This window comes from Balaenoptera acutorostrata, chromosome 6 (assembly GCF_949987535.1).
Source record: "Balaenoptera acutorostrata chromosome 6, mBalAcu1.1, whole genome shotgun sequence".
In the NCBI taxonomy this organism is placed as follows: domain Eukaryota; kingdom Metazoa; phylum Chordata; class Mammalia; order Artiodactyla; family Balaenopteridae; genus Balaenoptera; species Balaenoptera acutorostrata.
The window spans coordinates 100,943,020-100,963,579 of NC_080069.1; the positions used below are offsets into that span (position 1 = coordinate 100,943,020).

The window sequence follows — 20,560 nt, forward strand, 5'->3', positions numbered from 1 at the left end:
AAAACACTTATCAAATAAAACACCATTAATGGTTTGTATTATAATGAAGTGAATTGCTTAAACCCACCTTAGGCAGATAATTCTTAGGACAAACCTGGTAATACACTTTGGGGAGAAACATCAGGCTGCCCAGACAGGCAGTGAGGATAACAGGCCTCTTGCCATGTCTAACTCGTGGGACTTTACCACATGATGTCACTCTAATACTTGCTTATTTATGTCTCTGGAAGTCTCAAGCAAGTTGTTTCTCCTTTGCTAAAAGATTGGCATTCTTAACTTTTATGCCTTGGGATAATTATGAAACTACATCGTATTTGTTGTTTATTACTTGAAAGGAATCTTTTATATGTATTCTTTTTTTTGTAAAAGAGACTGAAAATTTGCAGAAAGGAGATAAGAGCAGAGAGGCATTTTGGAATCAACAAAACTTTGATTTAGCACAAGACTGTGATTTACCAGGTGAGTAAACTTGGACAAGATTCTTAACTTCTACAAGCTTCAGGGTCCTCACCTGTAAAATACGGAAAGATACTTGTAACTTCTACCTCACTGACTGGGAGTAAGTCATTTGCATTGGCATGTACTAAACACCCACCCCATGCCATTTCTCTGCACTGGGCCCAGAGAAAACCAGGATGAGGAAGTCCAAGTTCCTGCCCTTAAGAAGCTCAAGTTTAACCTCGGGGACAAATACCTAAACAAGAGAATATAGAACAACGGCCAATTGACACGCTTAGGTTTGCACTCTAAAGTGTGAATGTGTTATCTGACATTCTCTAATACCGTGACAAAAATTCTTCATGTGTAGTAGCTTTTTTGTTGGGAAATAAATGAAACGTTGGTCTTAATATTTCAATTATAAGAGTCGCCGGAGATTGATTAGTGTTTTCATACCATCTGCCACACAGGGATGCTTTTAGAGGAGAGGACCAGGAGATGAGGGCACTGAAGCTGTGACTGTGGAGACAGGAGAAGTTGCTGAGAATGTGGAGAGTGAGGAAGAAAAGATTGTGGAGGCGGGGAGGTAGACATAGGCATGGTTTTTAGAGATGGTCAAGACGAGCATGTGGAAGAACGTTCACGTGCAGCACTAATTTACTGCCTGTGTGATTTGGGGCACATCACATTCCCCTCTATAAGCCTCCATTTCCCTCTCCATAACTCATCAGGTATTTAGGATAAGTGTTAAGCAAATGTTCTTGGGTTGCAAGCAACAGAAAAGAATGCTGGCTAATACAACAAAAGTTATGTTGAAGCAGCAGGTATATATGAAGACATCAGCGTGGTAGAGACTTTGGCAACACAAGAATATAGGCCCCACTGAAAGAATTCACGTTCCAGAAAAAAATTTATACACTGTTCTGGCCAAATAAAATGTGTCTCCTGGCACCATCAGCCTCTAGTCCTCCAGGCTGCAACTCTCTCTCCAGGGAAGAGCCCAGGTTTCTGCATAGCACCAAGGCCCTGTCAGCCCCAGAGAAACTCAAACTCCAGGCTAGAAACCCAATTCTAGGCAACAGGGAGGGCCTAGATGGCAAGGCTTTAGGTGATAAAGACCGTGTCTGGTTCTTTCCCAAAGCTGCAGCTCCTGCACAAGACCAGGGACAGAGGCAGCCTCACAGATTGCCCGCAAATCAGGGCTCTTTGTCTAAGGTAAGGGTTGGCTCACAGATATTTGATAGCCCATCAGATTACGCAGCTCACCAATGTCTGATTTCATAGACAGCTGCTCATGGGCCCCTGGTCAGGAGGTGGGGGAGGAGAAGAGGCAGGAACCACCCTCTTCTAGGCAGTCAGTCATTCACCAGCTAAAATCTCGCAAGACTCGATGGCTTCTCCCTCAGCCCTAAAGCTACTAAGTGGTCACCACGCCTAGCACTTCCTTCTCCATTTGCAGCTTTCCACTACACCACCTCTGCCTTCCCACCCCCAGGAACACTGAGCTCAGCCACCCACGTGGCTGTCCACTGGATCCCCCACTAGCTGTGTGTAATCCCAAGGGAAGGGCCACATTCTGGCCATTTCTGTCTCCAGCTCTGGGCCTCACCCATAGTAGATGCTTGGTAGGTGCTTAATGGTTGCTAACCATTAAGAACCATTGCTGTAGATGGAATGTTTGCTTCCACCCTCCCAATCCCCCACCCCTCCCTCCAAATTCATATGTTGAAAACCGAACCAAAGTAATGGTATTAGTGGAGACCTTTGGAAGGTGACTTTTGGGAGGGCAGAGCCTTCATGAATGGGATTAGTGCCTTTATAGAAGAGGCCCCAGAGATACCTCTCCTCTCATCCACCAAGTGAGAGCACAGCCAGATGTCAGGAGTTTGTAACCTGGAAGAAGGCCCTCACCAGAACCTGGCCATGCTGGCACCCTGACCTTGGCCTCCAGCCTCTAGAACTGTAAGAAATAGATTTGTTGTTTATAAGCCACCCCATCTGTGGTATTTTGCTATAGCATTCCAAACTAAAGTAACCGTGTTTGCCCTTCTGATATAATCATGACCTGGGTCAGGAGACCTAGGCTCAACCACTGACATGGTCCCCTCCGTCCTGGTCCTCAGTTTCCCCATCTCTACAGGAGGGAGAGAAACACATGATTTCTAAATGGCCTCTGGTTTCTCTAACACCCTCCAGATTCAGTGGCTATTTGTGACTCTGTAAAAATAGCTGCAACTTTGACAGGTGTCTAAACGGAAAGGGCCATGGATGGGTAGAAATGGCCCCTCCCACTCAGGAGACACCATGGGCTGTTCCTTTGAAGGGGGCAGGCAGTGAGGGTTGGTTAGTGAGGCAGTCAAGCAGTGATAAAGCTACGGGCAGGTGACCATCAGGGGCAGAAACAGGAGATGGAAATCAGACACCTAGTTGTGAGTCTCCCACCCACCACTTAACTATGTGACCCAAGCTAGTCCCTTCATCTGAGCCTTTGTTTCCCCCTTGGTCCATGGGTGAGCAGGCAGTATGAGTGCCTGTTGGATTGGATTTTGAACCTTGAAGAGCTAACAGAACAGGAAGCCACATTCTGGGCTCTGTGATGATGTTACCCTCATGGGGAGAGCAGAGGGGGAGGGGCCAGTGAACCTCCCCCACCCCCCTGCTGCTCCCGACCCAGCAGAGCAGAAGGTGCTAATATGCCTAAACCCAACTTCCCACCACCTTCTGCTATCACACTGGAGCAAGAAATGCAGACCAGACAAGAGCCATTGCATCTTAAAACTTTATGTGAAATTCTGTAAATGTGTATAGAGTGGCCTGTGGCTGCCTGCCCACGGGCCTGGACTTGTAGGGACACCGCTGCTCAGCACTTGCTGTAGATGGCTTCACCACCCAGCTCCTCAAACTCTGCCTTGCTGACCCAAAGCTGCTGGAAGGCCTGCAGGGAGGCCAGGATGGAGCCGCCGGTCCACACGGAGGTCCTTCTCTCGGGAGCTGCAGCCACTGCGGGGCTGTCCCCGGGGCAGAGGAGGCTCAGCTCCCTCTGGAAGCGCTCTGGGAAGCCGTCCAGCATGGTGCAGCCGCCACACAGCAGCACGTTGGCTGCCATCTCCTCCTTGAAGCCCGCCTCCTGGCAGCGGTTCAGGCAGGCAGCCGTGAGCTCGGGGAGACCGGGCTGGTTGCTGCCCACCAAGGTGGGCTTGAAGAGCATCTCGGCGCACTGAAAGCGCTCCTGGCCGATGGTGATGAGCTTGCCGTCGGGGAGCTCATAGTCCACACGCAGCTCCTCCAGGCACAGGCCCAGCTCTTCCGCTGGCTTGAGTGCCGAGTAGCAGCAGCACTTCTTGATGTGCTCGATGATGTGCAGGTGGTCGTCCGTGAACTTGTGGCCCGCCTCGTTGAGCAGCTGCAGCAGGTAGTTGGTGAGGTCGCTGCCAGCATAGTCAGCACGACTCGTCAGGCCCGGCAGCACGTTGCCCTCGGAGACGGGCACCACGTGTGAGACGCCGTGCCCACTCTCCACCACCAGCCCGGAGGTCTTGCCATAGGAGTAGACGGACAGCAACGACTGGGATGTCACGTGCATGGCGGGGATGCCAAAGGTCTCGAACATGAGCTCTGCATACTTCTCGCGGTTGCTGGTGGGGCTGAGTGGGGGGTCGGAGACCAGCACAGCGTGCTCCTCGGGGAGGATCTTCATGGCTGTGTGGAAGATGTACTCCCAGATGCTCTGGACGCAGTCCCAGTCCACCACGATGCCATATTTTAGCGGGTTAATCAGCTTCAGAGGCGCCTCCATGTTGAGCAGCTCGTGGCCCACGTAGGTCTCCTTGCGGGTGTCACCGGCGTCAGCCGCCTCCGAGCAGCGCTTGCCCACAGTGGAGGAGATGAAGTAGGTGGGCCTCGGCTCACCCGCATAGCCACACTTACAGTACTGGGAGCCCAGGTCAATGATGAGTGCCTTGATCTTACGCACCTTCTTGGGCTTCATCTTCAGCTGAGTGGATGAACTTGTGTCCTGGATGCCAGCCTCAGGACCTGGCAGTGTGCCTGCCTCTCCAGGGTCCCCCTGAGCCGTGCCCATGGGCTTGGGGCTAGGGCTGTTCCTCGTCGCCATTTGCCTTCCTTGCTCACCTTTCTCACATCCACATCCTAGAGCTCCGTGGGGAGAAATAAGAGGGTCCACCTCCAGCAGTGTCTTGGCAACCCCTCAGGATTGTGATGTCACCACGGGCTGGTCCATTCCGGCAGCCCAGGGAGGGCTTGGCCTTGGCAGGCTCTTGACCTATCAGCCCCACCCCCATCGGCCTAACGCGACTTTGCTCCCAGATGGAGCAGGTGGCCAGCACAGTTTTAGAAATCCAACCACACTTGGGTCTCAGAGGTTTCTGCTCCCTCCCCTTATATCCTCACTCCTAATCCCCCGTTCACTAGCTGAACACCTCTTCCTCCTCAGCTTCTTGGCCAAGAGGGTGATAAATATTTGAGCCCCTACAGTAAGCCGAACACTGTAGCAGGCACCTCACATGACACTTCACAGCATCTTGGGAGGTAGGCAGAGCTAAGGAAATCAAGGCTCAGAATGCAAATGACTTGCCCAAGAGCAAACAGCTCTTGGAGTGTTTGTATTTTAACCCAAGTTCCTCAAAATCCAATGTACCAGGTCACCTTGAAGAGTGTGTAGGCACTGATGATAGAAACCTGGCCACAAGCAGTGCCCAGTCTAGTTGGGAAGAAGATGAATGGACGCAGAGGAGTTTGCAGGTGGACGTCTATTGGGAGAACAGAGGTGCACAAAAGAGGGAGGGAGTCAGAAGGTTCTCCAGAACGGTGCTGCCTACGTAGAGTACTGAAAGATAAGTGGATATTTGTCAGGTAGCTAAGAGGAGGGAAAGCCATCCCAAGCAGAGAGCACAGCCTGAGCAAACACTCAGAGGGAGGCATGGTGGGGAGCTTCCAGTAGTTAAGGTGTTTGGAAAAATACATCAGGATACGGCAGTCATGGGGGCAACTAGGGAGGACCCCAAATTCTAGAGGTAAGGGCTTAGATTAAACTGACCACAACTGGGGAGCCAATGAAGCCTTTAAGCAGGGGAGTGGTCAGATTTGGTTCCCAGGACAAAATCTTAGAAAGATTCATGTTTAGCTGTAATATGGAGGGACAAGACCCTGAGATCTAAAAGGAGGATGTTGAAGAAATTTTTGTAAGACTTGAAGGTGGCCTAAGCTAGGGCTGTGATAGTGTGGAAAAAAGGAAGGGACAGGTTCTAAAGAAATTCAGAAAGTAGAATCTAATCTAATTGGTTGGTTCTCAACTGTCCTCAATTCAATCCAAGCTTCTAGTCTAGCATTTGAGACCCTTTCTCATAGGCTCCTGAGACATCTCTAGCCTCAAGCATTGCATTTACATTAGAAGATTAGATGTGGGGAGTGAGGAAGAGGGAAGGTTGAATCCCTTTCCTCTGCCCAAGGAAAGATGGCCTGTCATACAGAACAAACAAATTCATTAGGTTCCCATAGGGTCCTCTGTGCCAAACTGTCCCCCCTCTAAATAATAAGACAGATTAGGGCTTTGGTAAAGAAACAGGAGGAAAAGGGGAAGAGAAACAACTGGGGCTAAGGAAGTTTTCTGGGAAACGTAACAAGAGCAGAAGTAGTTGAAGGATTAGGTGACATTGATAGGAAAGAAAAGAGGGATTTTTAAGACATAAGAAATACTGCTGTGGAGGGCTTCCTTGGTGGCGCAGTGGTTGAGAGTCTGCCTGCCAATGCAAGGGACACGGGTTCGAGCCCTGGTCTGGGAAGATCCCACATGCCGCGGAGCAACTAGGCCCGTGAGCCACAACTACTGAGCCTGCGTGTCTGGAGCCTGTGCTCCGCAACAAGAGAGGCCACAATAGTGAGAGGCCCGCGCACCGCGATGAAGAGTGGCCCCCGCTTGCCGCAACTGGAGAAAGCCCTCGCACAGAAACGAAGACCCAACACAGCCATAAATAAATAAATAAATAAATAAATAAATAAATAAATAAAAGAAATACTGCTGTGGAACATATAAGAATGTTAATAAAGAACTCATGGGAATTTCTGTTTGCTGAATTGTTTCTTGGAACATGGCACTAGGGAACTGGATTATGTGGGAAACAACTTTATAAGGATTTCAGTTATGAGCACCACCAAGTTCCATTGGTGGTATCTCAAAATCACAGAACCTGAGGATTAGACACTTGATCTGGCATGGACAGCTGTGAGGGACAAACTTTTCCTCACATTGGATTGACATCTGTACCTCTCTGAAGAAACCATTAATTGGTCTTGGGTCTACTTTTGAGGTTGTGCAAGGCAAGCTAATTCTTCCATGTGACAACACTTTTAGGCTATTTAAAGGCAATGCACACGGACCCCCTAAGCCTCCTCTTCTTCCCCTCCTTATGGAAAGACAGTACAGAATAGGCAGAGGAGTAAGGAACTGGACTCAGAAGACCCGAGTTCAAATCTAGCTCCATTATTATAATCTGTATGAGCTTGGGCAAGCTACTCAAAATGTTAGTCGGGGGCTTCCCTGGTGGCACAGTAGTTGAGAATCCGCCTGCCAATGCAGGGCACACGGGTTCGAGCCCTGGTCTGGGAAGATCCCACATGCCGCGGAGCGACTGGGCCCGTGAGCCACAACTACTGAGCCTGCGCGTCTAGAGCCTGTGCTCTGCAACAAGAGAGGCCGCGATAGTGAGAGGCCCGCGCACCGTGATGAAGAGTGGTCCCCACTTGCCACAACTAGAGAAAGCCCTCGCACAGAAGCGAAGACCCAACACAGCCAAAAATAAATAAATTAATTAATTAATTTTTAAAAAAATGTACTTAAAAAAAAAATTTAAAAAAAAATGTTAGTCGAACCTGATTTTGATAGTGCTATATCCCCTCATCAGATTGATCCCTATCCACTGCCTCCAGGTTTCAGGCTTGAGCATCTAGGTGGATGGTAGGGCTCCTCATATATAGACAGAGGATACAGGGGCAAGAGTGGTTATACAGGGAAAGGCAATGAGTTCTATTTGGGGCGTGCTGACTTAGAGATGTCCAGAGGCCACTAGGCTGTGGATTATGGAGCTCGGGAAAGAGAAATGATCTAGATTTAGTCCTCAATAGAGTATCTCCACCTTCCGAAGACAGCTCCTTTCCTTTCCACCTCAAGGAAACTGGTTAGTCTTAGTATTGGGGTTATCACACTGCGGGCTGAGCTTTGGGAATGAGGCTCACTGTCTGTTTGACAAGGAATTCTTTTCTTTGCTGGGAGCTTGACTCAGAGATTCCCAAAGGTCAACATATTGAAGAGTTGGATTCCTAGGTCTCAACAGTCTTAGGCTCGAAACATTCAGATTCAGTAAAGTGGGGGTGGGATCTAGGAATCTGCATTCGTGAAAAGAAACGTACTTTGGCCTTTTCCTTACTAGATTCTCTTCCTTCCCTCCATAGCTGCTAAAATTACAGGGCCTGGTTCACCTTTCCTCCAAAGGTCAAGGGTGGGTGGTGTCCCCAAAAACAAAACTAGGAGCAAGGATACCACCTCAGGGAGAAATGTGTTTCGTGGTCTAATTTTTTCATGTTTTCTTTCTCCACGTTAGGGGAGAGCCTCAGCGTTGCTTTCAAGAAGGATCTCATGGTTTTTTTGGTCTTGGGCCAGAGGAGCAAAAGTAGGTGTTATCCCATGAGAAAATATGGCCCAAGAAAGCATGAGCAACATAGAGTGTCTCTACCTAGAGGGACCTCACCAGAGACCCCCAGGAGCCCACATATGCCTTAAATGGCTGGTGACAGGTGTGCAGGGTTGCGGGTGCCAGGCAGTGGAGGTTTTGGGTGCAGTGTGCCAACAGTCTCTATATCCTTCCATCATTGATACCACTGTGTGCTGAAGCAGAGAGAAGGGTCACAAAGGGTGATGTGAAAGCTAAGGGGAAAAGGGCTTCCATTAGGAGACAGCATCCAAGTATGCAAAATCCTGAGAGGTGAAGTAAAAGGAGTGAAATGTGTCCATTGGCTTTAGCCTGAAGGATGTGGGGATGGACGCTGAGAGTCCCTGTGCCCATGGACGTTACAGACTAGATGGAGCAATTGGCCTTAAGCTAGCACAGCACCTCTCCCACCTATGACGACAGAAAGCGCTAAGGACAGCAAGCATGGGCGGTGGGGGAGGAGCCTGTGAAACAGAGCATGTCAGGCTCTGAGTGTCTTAGTGAAGTGGGATGCACAGGTCGAGTGACAGAGGGTGAATAATGGTCCCCCAAAGATATCCACATCTGAATTCCTGGAACCTGTGAATATGTTACCTTTCATGGTAAAAGGGACTTTGCAGATGTGAGCTAAGAAGTTTGCAATGGGGAGATTAACAACCCTCGATTATCCAGGTGGGCCCAAAGTAATCAGAAGTATCTTAAGAAGAGGGAGACAGGAGGGTCAAGTTCAGATAAGGAGATATGACAATGGAAGCAGAAGTCTGAGAGGTCTTTGAAGATGAAGGAAGGGCCACAAGCCAAGGAAGGTAGGCAGCATCTAAGGGCTGGAAAAGGATTATCCCTTAGAGCCTCCAGAAGGAACGAGGCCCTGCTGAGACCTTGATTTTAGCCCACTAAGACTGACTGTTGGCTTCTAACCTCCAGAATTGCAGGATAATAAATTTGTGTTTTAAGCCATTAAATTTGTGGTAATTTGTTACAGCCTCAGTAGGAAACTAATATAGGCTCTTACAGGACTCCAGAGCAGTAAAAATGTACTAAGCAGCTGCATATTTCTCAGAAATCAAGAGGTGGGTTGAGGAGAAAGAAAATGGATGATTCTAAACTAAATACACCTTTGGTTGTCATACAAGTTCTCTTGAAATAAAGTCAGACAATCCAAGTTGGCCATGCAAACCCCTGAAAAGCAGAGGTAAGTAAGCTATTTCTCAGGCAGCCAGGTATAGAGAAAGGTACTTTCTTATTCTTCTTTCAAAGTTCAATACCATCTCCTCCTCTACCCATTGAACCAAGAAGCTGCCCCTATCACGTAGTCACAAGGCTCATGAAACTGGACTTGGTCCTTTTCTTCTCTCATACCTCAAAAGGAGTAAAGAGCATCCCCAGTAACTTCCTTAAAGGAGAAAGCCCACCACTGTAGTGACTGCCTCTTTAATAAGAGCACGGTGCTGCATAACATAAGGATGGATCCTGGGCACCTTGAGAGCAGCAGGTGTCAGCACCAACAGGCCCAGCTTCAGAGATGGCATACGATACAGTGGCCAAGCAGCCTCAGAGACACATGTAGTGTCCCATCAAGGAATACCCCTGGGAAGAAGTCGCAGTCAGCAGAACTTGGCACTGCTGGCTGGATATCTTTGTGTGGGCTATGTACCCGAGAGCCTCAGTGTTCTCGTCAGTGGGACTGTAGGGTCTAATTTCATTGTCAACCCAATGACCTGGACGAAGGAGGAGTATGTGTGCAAATGTGTGTCCAAAAATAATTCTTCTGCAGGTTTTGCCCTAAGAAATAAGTGGGACAGAAGTGCTCGGCACGGTCACCATAGCAGCCATTGGTCCTGCTAAAATCTAAATCAGATGGTGTCAACTCTCTGCTCAAAATTCTCTAGTGCTTTCTGACCTCACACAGAGTTAGAGCCAAAGTCCTAGCAATGGCCTATGAGGCCTAATGTGAGCTGCTCTCCCTCCCCCACCCCTTCTCCCAGCTCTACTTTTCCTTGCTCTCTCCACTGCAGCCACACTGGTCTTGGAATCCTCTAACTTGGGAATCGGCAAACCTTTTCTGTAAAGGGCCAGATAGTCGATACTCATTTTCAGCTTTGTAGGCCATACGGTACTTATTGCAATGACTCAACTCTGAGGTTGCAGCATAAAAGCAGACATAGACAATATGTAAATGAATGAGCATGGCTGTGATCCAATAAACCTTTATTAAAAAAACAGGCTGCAGGCCTGCGTTTGCAGACCCTGCTCTAACCCGCAGTCGTCTGCACCTGCTGTGCCCCGATATACACATGGCACTCTCCCTCACCTCCTTCAGGTCCTCACTCAAGTGTCACCGTCTCAGGGAGAAAAATACATGGCACATGGACACAGCCACCCTTCCCCCAGCCTTCCCTGCTTTGCTTTTCTCTTGTGCCATTAACATCTTCTAACATATACTTATTTTGATTATTGTCTGTCTCTCCCCAATCCCCACTGACTAGAATGTAAACTCTACAAGGGCAGAGATTTTTGTCTTTATTTTTCACTGCTGCCTGCCTTGCACATAGCAAGCACTCAATAAATATTAATTGATTGGATAAACCAGGTTTATTACAAAATTTAGAAAAAAGTAAGTCACTTTAAAAACGCTTTCAAATCTACCCTAACACAGGACAAAGGTTCCCAGTATCTAGAAAGCCCTGGGACACTGGATTATGTCATAATCAGTGATGTCATCACTGGGGAAATTCTCAAGTTGCCCTCTGCTTTAAGCCTTTCAGGCCTTGAGGCCAGTGGGATTGAGGAAATTTCTGAGAGCAAAATGGCTCTTAAGAGCGTGTGGGCTCCACAGGCGGCAATCATAGGGGACGGGCCTTCCGAGAGAATGGGTGAACAGGCCTCCCTGCAGACACAGGTCCTCCAGACTGCCTCCTTAAAGGACGGCCCAGCGAAGCGGGCAGTGTGGGTTCGCCGTAACCATTCAGAGCCGGAAGAACCTACGAAATCACCTGTGGTCAATAAGAAGTCCAAGCTAGAGTTGACCAAAGCAGTGGTCGTGGACCTTGGCACGGGCTACTGTAAATGTGGCTTTGCCGGGCTGCCAAAGCCCACCCACGTGATCTCATCCACAGTGGGCAAACCCTACATGGAGACGGCCAAAACCGGGGACAATCGCAAGGAGACATTTGTGGGGCACGAGCTTGTGAACCCGGAGGTTCGTCTCAAGCTAATTAATCCTCTGCGACATGGCGTCATCGTGGACTGGGATACAGTGCAGGATATCTGGGACTACCTCTTCCATCAGGAGATGAAGATCGCCCCGGAGGAGCACGCGGTCTTGGTTTCAGACCCGCCCCTGAGCCCACACACCAACAGAGAGAAGTACGCTGAAATGCTGTTCGAGACCTTCAGAACTCCCGCGATGCATATCGCCTACCAGTCTCGCCTGTCCATGTACTCCTACGGAAGGACCTCCGGCCTGGTCGTGGAGGTCGGCCACGGCGTGTCCTACGTGGTTCCCATCTACGAGGGCTATCCTCTGCCCAGCATCACCGGACGGCTGGACTATGCGGGTTCTGACCTGACAACCTACTTGATGGGCCTGATGAACAATTCGGGGAAACACTTCACTGAGGACCAGCTGGGCATTGTGGAGGACATCAAGAAGAAATGCTGCTTTGTGGCCCTGGACCCCACTGAAGAGAAGAAAGTCCCAGCTACTGAGCATACGATCTGGTACACCCTGCCGGATGGGCAGGAGATATACCTGTGCCAGGAAAGGTTCCTCTGCTCAGAAATGTTCTTCAAGCCTTCTCTGATCGAGTCCATGCAGCTGGGCCTCCACACCCAGACAGTGTCCTGCCTTAACAAGTGTGACATCGCCCTCAAACGAGACCTCATGGGGAATATCCTACTCTGTGGGGGGAGCAGCATGCTCAGCGGTTTCCCTAACCGTCTGCAGAAGGAGCTGAACAGCATGTGTCCTAATGACACCCCCCAGGTAAACGTGTTGCCCGAAAGAGACACTGCAGTGTGGACGGGTGGCTCCATCCTGGCATCGCTTCAGGGCTTCCAACCACTGTGGGTCCACCGCTTTGAGTACGAGGAACACGGGCCTTTCTTCCTCTACAGAAGGTGCTTCTGAACTCCGATGAAGCATGATCTCTGTGGTGGCCACGCATCAGCTTTGCTGGGTGAGCACCCATCCCATGCACAGAGAGCTGAGCCAGCCGTTTCACTCCTGCAGTATTAAACAATCCTCACGTTTCCCTCCACAGTGTGTTTCTCTATTTCCTCACGCAATGAGAACTTCATACATGCAGCATCTGCCTTAAAATGTCCATTTGCCAAAACAGCAGCGGGGGGGTGGGGGGAGAAGGGGGGAATGATTATGGACCAAAAAGACGTGCTTTATAGGTTGATTGCTTAAGTATTTGGGGGAGAAACTACCTCTAAAATTATTCTGTCCCTTATTTTGTATTTTCTCCACTTTAGGTACTACAGTATTGTTAAACTCTGCTTGGAAGGGGGAGTGGGATAAAGATAGATTAGATAGATAGAGTAAATGCTGTTGTGGCATATAAGAAGATCCCTTTCAATAAACACCAACAGGAAATATGCTGTAATGGTTCAGTCTCCCACAAAGCAGCAGAGTGCATTTCACACTTGATCAGTGACTCTGAAGGCTTGGAAAGAGCTGACGATGTCTGACGCCTGCTTTAACTGTACTTTCTTTTAGTTCCAATAGTCATTTATGTCTCAATACCAGTTCTTACCAAGCCATCATGGTGACTGGCTGCTGAAACCTGGTGTATTATGAGCAAGATATGTGTATCTTAAGGGAAAAACTCTTCAGGGAATAGGTGCTATATAGATTTCCCCCTTTAAAAAATTGGGGGCAGATTTATCTTGGGTTATCAGCACTAAGGTCATGAGGATGCAACCCACAGCCATTCTCCAGACACTTCAAGCAGCAGATGCTCATCTCCGACCAGACTGGATTCTCCATCAACCTGCAGGGTATACAACTGGAGTCTGGAACGGGTGCAGGATAAAGGCTGCCAGTTCTGCAGTGTGGGTTTGTGGGAGGCTGGTCCATGCTGGTCATTCTAACCCAACTAAGGAACTGAAGGAATGTAAAGATCCTCATGGTCCGGGAAGCCCTTCCAGAGCCCAGCATGTTCTGTGGTATTCCTGTGGGGCAGTTTATAATTGGACCTTCAGTTTTTTAGAACAGTCCCCAGTACATTCTCTGCCCTGTCTCCAACACTGGCAGGCAGCATAAAATAGTGGAAAGAACATGGGCTCTGCGATTTGAAACTGTTTTGCTACCAACTAGCTGTGTGACCTGAGTCTGCTCACCTGTAAAATTGAATTCAAATGCCTACCTCACACAGCTGATGTAAATATCAGAGGTAAACATCTGAATACCAGTGTGTGGCCTCCAGGAGGTGATCACAAGGGCTGTTAGCTAGTATTATCTTGTAGAATTCTACCTCTTATAAAGGAGCCCAAATGCCTTACTATGATCCTGAGCCACACGTACACCCAAAGACACACACATTCAATCACTCATAGGAGAGCGATGGCATTTCTACCATTCCCAGGGAGAAACCCTACAGAACCACCCTCATAGCCTCCAGGTTTGCCTAGACAGTCTTGAAAGACCTAAATTCCCCACGCTGGAGGCCTGGTAAGTAAGCACAGCTGGCTAGCACCAGCAAGCTAGAGTAGAGAAGCAGAAATAGCCACAGAAGGGCTTAGTCAGCAAGGACTAAGCCTTACCCTGGAGGATCAGGGAATCAGCTAGGATGTGGGTACATTGACTTGAGAGAGGTATGCCTTGTTCACCACAGTTTCTGCCCAAACCACTACTGTCAACACTCTATGAACATTCACTGATGGGCAGGTTGAAGCTTGGTTAATTCTTAACCTTTGGACCTCTTTGGCAGGGTGGTAAAGCCTATGGACCCCTCAGAATAATAGAATAATATTTTTAACTGCATCAAATAAAATACATAGGATTACAGAAATACTCTATTTTAGATCCCTTAAGGGATCTATGAACCCCCAGTCGATTACCCCCCAAAAGGTGAGGGTCTTGATGAAGGGGAGGCATGGGAGGTGGTTCTGGAGAATGGGAACTCCCAGGCCATCCTAGGACCAAATGCTATACTGCATTTTAAAATGAAAAATACCAATATAAGGCTAAACAACTGTGTAATCTCTTTCAAAGCACTTTTATGAATTCTCTCACTTGATCCATATAAATCACACTTGCAGAAAAAAAGAATCCTCCTCACACATAAAAAAGATGAATAGTTTTTAGTAAGTATTTGGACGTCATCTTAGCCCAATGGTTCTCAACTGAGGACAATTTTGAACCCCAAGGGACATTTGGCAATATCTAAAGATATTGGTGATTATCATAACAGGAGTAGAGGGTACGTAGCACTGGCATCAAATGTGTAGAGGCCAGGGATACTGCTATACATCCTATAGGCACAGGACAGCAAAGAATGACGTAACCCAAAATATCAACAGTGCCGAGACTGAGAAACCCAGGTTAGCCCAGTGGGCACACAAGGTTGCGGAAAGGCAAGATTCAGTGAGATTCAATGACTTTGTTCAAGGACGCTAAGATGAGTGGACCCATGACTTTGTTCTTTCCGTCTACCAAGAGGACATCTGTTGGTCTTGAAGTTCCTGGGACTTCAAAGCTAGTAAGAATAATGGTGGAACAGCCTAGTGTAAGCATGAAGCATAGGCAAGGGCTTAGGGAACACAGAGAAAATAGGAATCAAGAGCAGGCCTTCAGGGTTGCCAAACATCACCATATTAACTTTGGTTTGTCTACAGATCTCAGACATTTATGGTTACCTAGCTTCTAAGATGTTCATCCTCAACTCAGTTGCTACTAAATATGACAGACAAGGAAGGACAGCCAAAGACTCCCAAGGACTTGTCCAGGTGGTGCTTCTAGTGAAGCAAAGAAGGTTATGGGCTGGCATGGGAGGAGGAAAAAAAGCTAATTTTGCTTCCCAAACGTGTAGTCACCTTAAATTACTAAGAATCGTCAGTTTTATTTATTTTTAAAAACATCCTCTTCAATTATGGCTATGAAAAATCCCTCAGATGTGTGCACATGTATGTATATATACACATAAATATATGTGTGTATATATGTAGATATATGTGAAAAATAAATTTATTTTAAAATATGCAGCAGTGCTAAGAAATAACACCAAGCTATAGTCATAAAGGCATAATAAAAACATTAGCTCCTGCCTCAGTTTTTTAAAAAGTCTAAATATAAAATACACTTTGATTACAGGAGACAATCCTCTGCAAGTTTCCTCTTGATGTCTGGAGCATCTAAACAAAGCTGATTCCATGGAACAAACTAAATACCTGAGGCTCTTAGCTTCCTGCAACATGAATTTGGGAAGATCCCAAATTTGGGGGAAGAATTATATACTCTTCTCTAGAAGTTGACAGAATCTTTCCCCCAAATTAAGCATTCATCACTCCCAGGAGTTTCTCCTTTACCCATACACAGCATTTTCCCCCATAAATTCGCCCTTGACTTTGCCTTCAATTTGGAAGGTCTGCTCCCACCTGCTACTTCTCCAAATGAATAAAATTCCATCTTGCTCAGAGGATAGAGTAATTGATAGTAATTTGTATTCACACAAATTCTTTTTTGCTGCTTCAATACATTATTTCAAGGAAAGTGAACATCCATGCAAAGTCACACCAATATCAACAGACACATTTACTTCTATTTCCAACACATCAGCGTGGGTCCCTTTACTATTATCCATAGCAAGAGCCCTATAATATATTAAAATGTCATATAAGTTACCATGTTCATTAATCCACACCAAAGAGTAGTCACAAAGCACTTGCAGCCTTTCAATGTTGGGCACTTAATTATAGATAATCTTCTTTTTCTATTATTTTGTGAAAATTTTCAGACACACAGAAAAGTTGAATTATACAGTAAACACACCAAGATTCTAAGGTTTACATTTTGCTATATTAGGGAAAGGCTTCTTTAGTTACACAATTCTGGGTATACCTATACTCTGACTTCCTGTTAGTTTACGTAGAGTAATAAAGGTCTGGTTCTGGTATTAAAAGCATGAAAGAGATTGTTAACCTTACCCAGGAGTCAGCCACAAACTACTGTCAAAATGAACTGAGCTTTTTTCTAGACTCACCAAAAAGAGATAACACTCTCATTTCTTCCAAAGAAAATAACTAAAAGACAGAGGTCAGTTAAGCACCATAAAGAAAAATAAATGAAATGACCTAGATACTGACAAAAACATTATGTTAAAAGAAGCAACATTTGGAGAAAAAGGAGTAACTTACTGCCGCTCATGCCTATGATGCACACTGCTCACCATCCCAAATGTACGCAATACTGTTTCAGAAATTCTAATCTGTTCCAGCTCTGACACTGCTAACTCTAGCAGAACATTCACAGGCAATAAAAACAGTCCGTATGGACACTGTAGTGATAGGAGGCTCAAACCAGTTATAACTGGAAGCACATGACCTGGCAAGATATTACAAAATAACCGCTGTCAGCATAGGAAAGCTTAGAATATCAAAGGATAGATTTCACTTTTCATTCTGCTTTAGTTCAAGGTGAAGTCATTTAAATGACTAAATTCGACCAAATGTTGGAAGCACTAATAGCCCTGTTGTTTATATATAAGGCTTTCCTCAAGGAACATAAAACAATTTAAAAACATTATTTTACTTTTCTTCACACTTTTGAGGTAGCAGCCACGAAACATTCCCACCCAATTAACTGAGGCACAAATCAATTCTGTGATTTGTCTACGGGCCCAATATGATTCCGACCTGTAACTGGGAATGAAACCCAATGTCCTGATTACCATAAATACCAGAAATATGCTCTCAATCAGCACTAAGTAGAAGAACAGTAATTTTTACAAAAAGCTATATGGGTTAAAGCTTAAAGCCTTGCTAACGATTAAGATTATATGCAAGGGCTTCCTTGGTGGCGCAGTGGTTGAGAATCTGCCTGCTAATGCAGGGGACACGGGTTCGAGCCCTGGTCTGGGAAGATCCCACATGCCGTGGAGCAACTAGGCCCGTGAGCCACAACTACTGAGCCTGCGCATCTGGAGCCTGTGCTCCGCAGCAAGGGAGTCCGCGATAGTGAGAGGCCCGCGCACTGCGATGAAGAGTGGCCCCCACTTGCCGCAACTAGAGAAAGCCCTCGCACAGAAACGAAGACCCAACACAGCCAAAAATAAATAAATAAAGAAAGAAATAAGTAAATTTTAAAAGTAAAAAAAAAAAAAAGATTATATGCAAAATAAAATAGAATTGGTGTCTGCTGAGGTCTGCTGCACAGAGCAGCTCTCTGTAATGCTAAGGTAGATGGTCTTACTCTCCCCAGTTCCCAGCAGCCAGGCCTCGAGGAGTGAGGAGTGGAAGGAAAACAGCCTCCTCTGCCAGAGCCCTCCTAACTGGGGTCAGAGTCACTCTAGAAGGCTCAGTTTCCACTGGGTTCTTTTGTTGATCTTTGGTGGTGTAAAAAGCTCAGCACCTGAAAGGAAAGAGAAAATGTGACAGACACACTCTTTCATGTTGGTGGGAGCTGAGACAGTAACTCTAAACTAACACTAGGGACGGGGCTTTGTACCTACAACACGACCATCAGAACCAGAGTTAATGTTTCTGTGACCCTAACAACCTCCCAGTCAGAGCAAACACAGCCTGGAGGCCCTGCCCCAAGAAGAGGAATTCCACTTCAACTTTAGGCATGTCGGGGGGTTGAAGAGAAAAATGCCCACTGAGTGATTCAAAGTGAAAGAATGTTCTGTATTTCAAATGGGAGGGGGTGGTAGTCGTGGTGCTTACGAGGCCGTATGCATGTATTAAATTTCACCAAACTATGCACAAAAGAGCTGTACATTTCACTGTATGTCAAATTTACCTCAATTATAAGAGTAAAAAAAAGTGCTGGTGTGTATTCAGTAAGTAAAGTTAATGGACAGAAAATACTTATAATAAAAATTTCTAAAAACACACTAATCAATAAAAATGTCCGTACTTAAAAAATAAATAAATAACTGGAAGAGGTGGGCGATGGTTGGGGGAAATTTGTCACCGTTAGATAAAACTCGCAGGCCCTCTTTCAGTTAGATTTATGGAGTCTCTTACTTAAGTAGAAATCATATACAGGAAGTAGAGACATGAGAAAATACATATAGAGAGACGTTCTTTCTCAGTATTATTCAGGGTACACCTATATATATGACCCATACAGACATGAAAAACTATTTTACAAGAATATTTTAAAATGTGAGAAAAATGCTCAAGATAAAATGTTTTAAAAACATGATTGTCATTATACATATACACATGCATGGTACACACGTATGACTACAAATTATCAAATCTTAATTTTCTTTGCCATACTTTCCTGTACAATCCAGATTTTCTCTACTAATCATAACAGTTTTATAATTTCACATACAATTACTGCTCTCTACACCCCCAAACAAAAACCTATTGTATATAGACAAAAAGACCACAAGAGGTTTTGCTTATTTAACAATATTGGAAAAGGCTACTTAAATTCAGGGTCAACAAGCCCCATAATTTCATGTTAAATAGTAACTAAACTTTCAATGACATCTTATCTGTTTTTAAAAAAGAAACAAGTTCTGAAAATAGTGTATCTTATTTTTAAAAATTAGGCACAACTACAATTATATTTGATTCTTAGACTTAACTAAGAATAAATACCAAGTATTGACTTATTGGCAGGAAAGAAATTATTCTGACAAACTGTATGACAGCAGGACATGACATCTTTCACATTTCCATGTTTGAATTTCACAGCACAGGGAGAGTCATTTCACAAAAATATTTTGAGGGCTTTATCAATTTTTCCAAAGACTTCTCTTAATCCTTTGATAGTCAAATCACACTCATTTGAAGTAATTTTGTTATCAAATATAACAAGTCCAATTCGGCCATGATTTAAGCACTATCCTGGTAAAAGGTTAATCCATTTTATGAAATGGATTACATTTTTGCAAGATTTGCAATCAACCTGCATGGTACTACGTTGCATCTTAACATGAAACAATCAGAAAATGCCCCATCAAGTCACTGATCCCCTACTACTGTTAGCTGGGAAGGGGCAGGTGAGGAATATTTGAGAGGAACTTATTTTGTGAGTAGCTCATTCGCCTCTTTTTGGATTATGAGAACTTCTCCTTTCCTACACAATCTACACTAGTGTTCCTACACAGGGACACGGATAATACATACTCTGATAATGAGGAGCCTCAAAATTTTAAAGTCTTTAAGGCTCAGCTGGGAAATGGAAGTGCCCTTTAATAAAGCCAACTAGACCACCCTAGAGAAAGGTGTGACTGAACTTGACCTGAAGGTCAGCATCAAGCCAGCAGTGAGGAAAAGAGGGGACAGAAATCACAACTGGATTAGACACATTACAAACTAAACAATTACCAAACAGCCTCTGGTCTGAGATGAATTGTAGCATCTCAGAAATAAGTGTACGTTTTGGGACTGATACCAAAGGCAGCTTGCCAGCCTCCAGGAAGAAGGGGATCTAGGGATACAGCAGTTAACTGTCTGCATATATGAGCTTAGCTGGAACGGAAGGTGGTTAATTTATTCCTGGTAGCAACATAAGCCATGAAACTTAAACTTGACATGGCTCCCACAAAGTCTACTTCAAATGTCATCAAAATGCTACCACAGTGTAGCATTTAAATGAAAAAATTTCAGAATGTTGCCTCTCACGTGCCAGAAATGCAAATAGCAGCCGTAAAAATTGCCACCTTTTCAAAGCTAGAAAGAAGTTGCTGTGCTCGAGGGATCCACATGAAGGGCGAATACTCTGGCACCAAACTGATCTTTCAAAAGTTTTTTAGGGAATTCCCTGGCGGTCCAGTGGTTAGGACTCAGCGCTTTCACTGCCGGGGCCCAGGTTCTTGGTCAGGGAACTAAGATCCCCTGTGGCCAAAAAAAAAAAAAAGAGTTTTAAACCAACTTTCAAAAGAAAGCCTTTAGGGCTTTTAACTTTGTTGAGGAATATGTAACCTAATTAATGAGAATCCTCTCCCCCCAACAAATAAACAAAACATTTTTGGTATAATTCAATAGGAAATGCAGATGAAATGCTAATCTTCCTTGGATTTGTTTTCAAATTATACTGTCAATCCTAAGGATGACTAAAAAGTTCCAGCTCTTAAGCAAGGAATATGAAAATGTCCCCAAGACACAATGCAAAACTGCCAATAGTCAAAAATGATTCAGATGAATCCTTAAAATGTACATGCAAATTAGACTGTTTAGACTCAAACTTCAACTGTAATGTGCCTGTATGCATG

General features: G+C 45.6%; 2 protein-coding genes across 2 annotated transcripts; one reads left to right on the forward strand and one right to left on the reverse strand.

Moving 5' to 3' along the window:
- Window positions 1-3,298: 3,298 nt before the first annotated feature.
- On the reverse strand, window positions 3,299-4,552 carry ACTL7B (actin like 7B). Its single transcript, XM_007178247.2, has one exon. The coding sequence runs from the start codon at window positions 4,550-4,552 to the stop codon at window positions 3,299-3,301; it is 1,254 nt and encodes a 417-aa protein (XP_007178309.2).
- Window positions 4,553-10,968: 6,416 nt separating this feature from the next.
- ACTL7A (actin like 7A) lies at window positions 10,969-12,291 on the forward strand. The gene has a single exon (XM_007178246.2). It carries the CDS (start codon window positions 10,969-10,971, stop codon window positions 12,289-12,291), a length of 1,323 nt encoding a protein of 440 aa, XP_007178308.1.
- The last annotated feature ends 8,269 nt before the right edge of the window (window positions 12,292-20,560 follow it).

Coding starts and splice junctions, on each gene's coding strand:
- ACTL7B (XM_007178247.2), bottom strand. CDS start 4,552: ATGGCGACGAGGAACAGCCCTAGCCCCAAGCCCATGGGCACGGCTCAG.
- ACTL7A (XM_007178246.2), top strand. CDS start 10,969: ATGGCTCTTAAGAGCGTGTGGGCTCCACAGGCGGCAATCATAGGGGAC.